Below are 7,304 nucleotides of genomic sequence, written 5' to 3'. Positions count from 1 at the left end.
CTCAGATTTGGTAGAATAGGCAAGTTGAGTCCTCGTTTCATAGGACCTTATGAGGTTATCGAGAGAATAGAGCCGGTTGCCTATCGATTAGCTTTGCCACCAGAATTGGAAAAGATTCATGACGTGTTTCATGTGTCTATGCTATACCGATATATATTAGACCCTTCGCATGTTATCACGCCAACAAAGGTTCAGATTCATCCGGACATGACTTATGGCGAAGAGCCGGTCAAGATTTTGGCTCAAGAAGTCAAACAGTTGAGGAATAAGAGCATAGCACTCGTGAAAGTTTTGTGGAAGAGACATGGAGTAGAGGAAGCCACATGGGAACCCGAGGAGACTATGAGAGATCGGTACTCAAACTTATTCACTGGTAAGATTTTCGGGGACGAAAATCCCTAAGGGGGGAGAAATGTAAAGCCCGATTTAAGGCCTAGTCAGAATAGTGGTCTCAGGACCACAAATCCAAAGTCGAATGAATTCTTTTATAATTATTTAGACGTTATAGCATGTTTATATTAGTGCATAAAATTTTTGGTGAGTTAATTTTGACGTTTGTAAGCCCAATTGCGAAAAAGGACTAAATCGCATAAAGTGCAAAAGTCTTAAATTGATAGCTAAGGATGTCAAATTTTCTATCTATCATAAATTGGGGGTCTTTAAAGTGAAATTAGGTCATTAAATAGGTGATGGCTGGCCATGGGACAAGAAATCAAAATAGTCAAGCATTAGGTGATAATAGAGATAGTAGAGTTCCCGTTTGAACCTAGGAAATAAAACGAATATCCATGCCATGACATATGGGTTATTGTGGGATAATGTAAGACGTGTCTGGGACATGAATCGACCATATTATGAGAGTCTATGTAAGATCATGTTTGGGACATGGCATCGGCATCGAGACGAGTGCTAGTGTAAGACATGTCCGGGACATGCATCGGCCTCGAGAAGTAAGCCAGTGTAAGACATGTCTGGGACATGCATCGGCTACGAGATGATAGTCAGTGTAAGACCATGTCTGGGATATGGCATCGGCATCCTATCCCATGTTTGAGGATTGTCGAATATCCGGTAAAGTTCCGAACAATTCAACGGTGAGAGATGCAGTTTAAGCTAACAAGTAAGGTATAATCGTGTTGTAAGTGGTACAGGTACTTAATTGACATGCATGAGATATGAGCTCGATATATGCTATGAGATTTATATGGATAGTGATGAGTAAGTTGTGCTTATGCCCATTTTTGTGTGATGAGCATGTTGAAGAATGGTCAAATTGTTGTCGTATATTTATTTATGTGCAACTTACTAAGCCTTATGCTTACTCCTTCTCTTTTTTTATTTTTTTATAGTGAAGCTTAAATAGCTCGAGGATTTAATGGACTTCAGAGGCTATGATCACACTATCATCCGAAGCACTCGGTATAGTTAGACTTTTTTTTTTAGTATGGCATGTATATGGCTTAGACTTTATTGTTTTATGTTCTTGAGAAATTAGCCAAATGTGTGGCTTGGTTTAAATCCTTAGTGTGTGGCTTTGGTTAAATCCTTTCATTTTGTATAAGGCCATGGGTAATTGTCAATATTCATTTTAATATTGTATAGTAGATCTTACTTTTTATGGATGAGTAAATTTTCACAATTGAAATGTTGTCTATTGTGGTTGATTTGACCATATGATGTGCCCCTGTATTGGTATAGAGTGATCTTAGGCAGGTTATGTAAGTAAGGTTGGCAAAGAGGCTTGGTAAATAGCCTTATTTTGTCCACACGGCCAGCCCCATGGGCGTGTTGTCTGGTCGTGTGTCCCCTGCATGTAAATTTTGTAAGCCAGTATACATGATAGTAAACACACAAGCAGAGACACAGCCCTGTATCTCAGCCGTGTGAAGGGTACGGCCTAGCACACGGGCGTGTGCCTTGGCTGTGTGACCCTTACGAAATGCTGATGTCAGAAACAGAATGTCCAAGTTTTTACACACGGGCTAGGACATAGGCGTGTCATGGCCGTGTGAAGGACACGGGCCAGGGACATGAGCATGTGTTAGGCCATGTGAAAATCCCTGTAGGTATGAATTTGGAATTAATTCCACACGGGTGTCGAACACGGGCGTGTCCCTGTATTGCCTAGGCCGTGTGAGCCACACGGGCCAACACCACGACCATGTCAAATTGGTCACACGGGCGTGTTGCCCCTCCCACACGGGCGTGGGCCCCTGTGTCAAGTGTCATTTTTCTAAAGTTGACTAAAGAACCCGAGTTGGTTTCGAATGATTTTTGATGTGTTTTGGGCCTCATAGGCCCATATTAAGGACGTGTTGATAAGCTTGAGAAAGTTTTAAATTTGTCCGAGTCTTGGAGACTCAGAATTGGTCGTAAGCACGAGTTTAAGTTAGGTAACGCCTTGTACTCCGTCCCGGCATAGGATCCGGGTATGGGGTGTTACAGTGTTATAGTCTTTAGATACAAATGTGAGATCCTATACTTGTGGTGTAATAAAATGTGAATCACTTGTTGTATTATGGATTAAAGATAATGAAGTTACTTTTTAAGTTAGGCCTTGTAGATATAGGAAAATTGAATTGTATAAACAAACCTTGGTAATCTTTGCTATTCTGTTTGCAGAGTTTTCACAATGCTAACTGTGATGACCACTACAATTAGACACTTCCATTCAACTTAGACAATTCAAACAATTAATGATTTTAAATCTCAAAAAATTATATTAATATCATACAATTATCCGTTTCCTATTCGACCATGAGTACCTTATGTGTAGATCGGAAGGTAAGAAAAAAAAATTGTGTCTGCATAGCTTCATTTTGAATAGGGACAAAGACTTGAAGCCACAAAGGAATTTTCCAAATGATTGTCGAAGAAAATCTAGGACAACGAAAGAACAATCCATGATCATGATACTATCTCAACAGTAAAAGAAGTGCCTAAAGGCTAGCCTGGTCTAGCTTGCCACCTTCACTTCACAAATAACCTGAGAAAATAATATAATATGACATTAAAATAGACGACTAAGAGCTTAGCTGAGCTACATTGCGCTTCGCTGTCCCCTAAAATAAAGGCTCAACCTGAAACATTCCAATAAAAAGCATATATATTATTCTCTCGACTTTATTGTTCCAAGCATTGATTCAAGGAAAAGAATGCGAACTGTAATGTGTTTGTGATTAATGGTTAATATATTATGTTTATTGAAATGTCACTAATGCAATGATTATTGATACCAGTTAACGTTACTGACATGGGAAGTGTGGGGAGGAAGGAGGAGAGCATGCTGGATGGCCTTGGGAAGGGTACATTTTGGGAAGAGAATAGAGTTTTATTATTATAAGGCAAGAGAATTTGGGGACTGATTAGGAGGCATGGAATGTGAATGGCTTGTATTGGGGTGCTGGGGATGATGGTGGTGGGTCTGATGATGGGCTGTTGGCTGATGGCGATGCATGCCAGCAGCTTTACTCTCTCTTTAACCCAAATGGCACGCCTGCCTGCTTGCCTGCTCCCACTAAAACCACCTACTATATTGCTAACATTTTACATTCTCTCCCTCGCTCTCCGTGCCTTTCTGAATGAAAAGCTATCCCACTAAACCCAATTGGTGATATTGCCCTTGTTTATCTTTTCTTTCTCCATCTCTTTCATCTTTTGTCAGTCCCAAATTCTATGCCTAAAAACACCAGCTAGCAGCTACTCCATTCCACTTTCCAAGTTTTTACCGAAACCCCTGCCCTCATATTGGTCAATTCCCCCATGAATATAAAAGAAAACAAAGCAGCCCCTAGAAGAATAAAGCTACTATAAACTCTCCCCCGCTTACTCACTTAGATTCCCAACACCTTCCTTTCTTCCCTTTACTTTTTCAAGGGATTTGTTTTATTCATGAGTACCCTTATATACAATAACTATAGTAATTTAAAAAAAAAAAAAACAATTAGTAAAAAGCTCTCCCATGTTGTTAGTACAAAGCTCTCCACCCCTCCAATCCCAAATCCAACAGCCTCAATCCAAAGTTTATTTATGTTGGTCTTTGAGCTGTTTAATTTGGTGTTAGATGGATACCTTGTTTAGACTCGTGAGTCTCCAATCATCGGATCAATCTTTCAACTCTAGTAGAACTTCTAGCAGCTCTAGATCCTCTAAACAAAACTATCACATTCACTACCAACAAGAGGACCAAGAATGCTTCAACTGTTTCATGGATGAAGATGACTACTCTTCGTCTTCTTCTCAACACTTTTATCCCTATCATCATCATCAACCCCACCTTTCTCCCACCACAAAAAACACTTCCACCGCCACCGCTCACCATGTTTTTCAAACCTCTGGCTCTGATTTCTCTACTTTCTCCCTTGCTTGGGAACTAAACTTTGATTTCTCCTGCAAGTGGGCTACCGGTATCCTCCTCGAAACAGCAACCGCTATTTCTGAAGGAAACGGTGGACTTGTCCAACAACTCATGTGGATGCTCAATGAACTTAACTCACCTTACGGTGACACCGAGCAAAAGCTGGCTTCTTACTTTCTTCAAGCCTTGTTTAGCCGCATTACCGACACTGGTGAGCGTTGCTATCGAACGTTAGACACAATATCTGATAAAACCTGTTCATTCGAATCAACAAGAAAGATGGTATTGAAGTTTCAAGAGGTAAGTCCTTGGACTACTTTTGGTCACGTAGCTTGTAATGGTGCAGTCATGGAAGCCTTCGAAGGCGAAAGAAAATTACATATAATAGATATCAGCAACACTTATTGCACCCAATGGCCTACATTGCTTGAAGCCCTAGCTACCCGCACCGACGAAACCCCATATTTAAGGCTAACCACTATCGTTCCTAGCAAAAAAGGTGGGGTTTCGGGAGTTTCAGTCAAAAAAGTAATGAAAGAAATAGGAAACAGAATGGTAAAGTTTGCTAGGCTTATGGGAGTTCCCTTTAAATTCAAAGCGATACACCATCCCGGCGATTTATGTGACTTAGATTTATCAGAACTTGATATTAACGAAGATGAAGCGTTAGCCATCAACTTTGTTGGCACATTACATTCCATCACAGCCGTTGATAATCGTAGGGATCTTATGATATCGAATTTCAGGAGATTGCAACCAAGGATAATCACTGTGATCGAAGAAGAAGCTGATCTTGACGTTGGGGTTGACGGGTTGGAGTTCGTTAAAGGTTTTCACGAATGTTTAAGATGGTTTAGGGTTTACTTTGAAGCCTTAGATGATTGTTTTGAGAGAACAAGCAATGTAAGGTTGATGCTGGAACAAGCAGCTGGTCGAGCCATAGTTGATTTGGTGGCTTGTTCGCCGTCCATGTCCATTGAGATGCGGGAGCCAGCGACCCGCTGGTCCTGGCGGTTTAAAGCGAGTGGATTTAACCCCGTGGTTCTGAGTGATGAAGTGTGCGATGATGTACGCGCCTTGTTGAGAAGGTACAAGGAAGGTTGGTCAATGGCACAGTGTCCTGACGCCGGAATATTCTTGTCTTGGAAAGACCAACCGGTGGTTTGGGCCAGTGCATGGCGGCCTTGATGAGGGCGATATATGTGTTTTTCCTTTGAGTGCATGGAGGGATTCAAATGTGTGCTATGTTTTTCTCGGACGTGTAGTGAGATTTGTTAAAAGGGAGATAGAAGGAAGTGGGGGTGCCAGAATTTGCTTTTTGACTTGGGTAATTTGATTTTCAGTAATTATAATCAATCAATCAATCAATCTTTGTTTTAATTATTTTTTGTATGAAAATCAAATAAAATATATTATGGTGTTTGGTTCTGATCAATTTCTTTTCTCATTTCTATATTATATATTTGTTTTAAATGAGTTTATAATATAATAAGTTGTATTTTGATAAAAAAAATTATATATAATAAGTTATTAAAATTAAATTTATGCTTTTTTATTATTAAAATTATTAAGATCATATTTATAGTAAAGTTAAATTATTTAAAACTATTATTTACAACAATAGATATCATATATTTACTAAATTATTATATAAAAAAATTAACACTTGTTATGACATGACTACAAATGCCCAAGAAACAAAAGGCCCAAACAGCCTAAAACAATTATCTTAAGAGTATACCCAGTAAAGCATGATGAGAAAGGTCACGTGAGAAGCATATGAGATGCAACCATCAAAGGTCTCCAACAATCCTTACCCACCGTTCATCATCTTCAACTTTGGTTTGAGAGCGATCGGAGTCCCAACTTCAGGGTTCTATATTTTTTCCTTTTTTTGGAAAACCTTTCACCCCAATAACCCAAAAGTAAAATCAAGCATTAGCATATAATAACAAATTCTGTTATATATTTACTCTTTATCTTTATTAAGTTTATTTTTATATTATATAATATATATATTTTCAACATATATTATATAATACTAGAATCCTATTATACGCATATCCATGTAGAAATCACGATTTTAAAACATAGATGTTTATTTAAAAGTAACATATAACGAACAATAAAACGTATAGTTTGGAACCAGATAATCATAATAACACATAAAATATGTATAATATTAAAATAAAAAAATTCAATTAAATTATAAGTGAATTAAAATTTAAACACATAAATTCATTAAATAAATCATACTAAATGCATTATATTTATTTGTTAATGAAGATAATAAATTATGAATAATAAAATTAAAATGTATAAAATAATACATGGAGGTCCTAATTATTAAAATGGGGTTGGTATATTTTGAGTTTAAAAGGGAATAATTGATTATATTAAATAAAATTTTTTGATTAAATTAATAAGTACTAGATGTAATAATAAAATATATTGTAATGAGAGGAGTTCGAATATTATAAACTATATTATTTAAAATGGTAACTACAAATTCTGAACATAAGAAATTTAATTAAAATTTGCAATTATTTACAAAATATTTAAAAGAAAAATATAGGTCCTTCCATATCTACTTTGGGGCCTAAGAATATTAGAACGGCCACTAGTTAAGAGGGGTTGGGTTGTTCCCATTATGAGGAATCTTAAAAGATGTTTAGTCGTAAGTGGCATATCCCTGCCACGCTTTGTGTTTGATGTGGCCCGACCATTTCTCTCTACTGTCTACTTTCTTCTTCTTTTTTCTTTTTTTTTTTTTCAAACGACCTACTTTCTTTTATTTGAGTAGAATTTTTCTCCTACTCTCTACTATTTCATTTTCATTTATTTTGAAAATGAAAATCAATAAGGAGAGAAATAAGAAGGCGAGGCGACAATTCATCTTGATAGGATAAAGAGTCGTATTTTAACAGTTGATACTACGATGAGAGTG

General features: G+C 37.4%; 1 protein-coding gene across 1 annotated transcript; it reads left to right on the top strand.

The window, feature by feature from the left end:
- Positions 1-3,297: 3,297 nt before the first annotated feature.
- LOC107899311 (protein SHORT-ROOT) lies at positions 3,298-5,792 on the top strand. The gene has a single exon (XM_016824993.2). The coding sequence runs from the start codon at positions 4,064-4,066 to the stop codon at positions 5,543-5,545; it is 1,482 nt and encodes a 493-aa protein (XP_016680482.1). The 5' UTR covers positions 3,298-4,063; the 3' UTR covers positions 5,546-5,792.
- Positions 5,793-7,304: the final 1,512 nt, after the last annotated feature.

This window comes from Gossypium hirsutum, chromosome A11, assembly GCF_007990345.1.
Source record: "Gossypium hirsutum isolate 1008001.06 chromosome A11, Gossypium_hirsutum_v2.1, whole genome shotgun sequence".
Lineage (NCBI taxonomy): Eukaryota > Viridiplantae > Streptophyta > Magnoliopsida > Malvales > Malvaceae > Gossypium > Gossypium hirsutum.
The sequence above is the reverse complement of the archived record's forward strand: the minus strand, read 5'-3'. Positions and strand labels throughout refer to the sequence as shown.

Coding starts and splice junctions, on each gene's coding strand:
- LOC107899311 (XM_016824993.2), top strand. CDS start 4,064: ATGGATACCTTGTTTAGACTCGTGAGTCTCCAATCATCGGATCAATCT.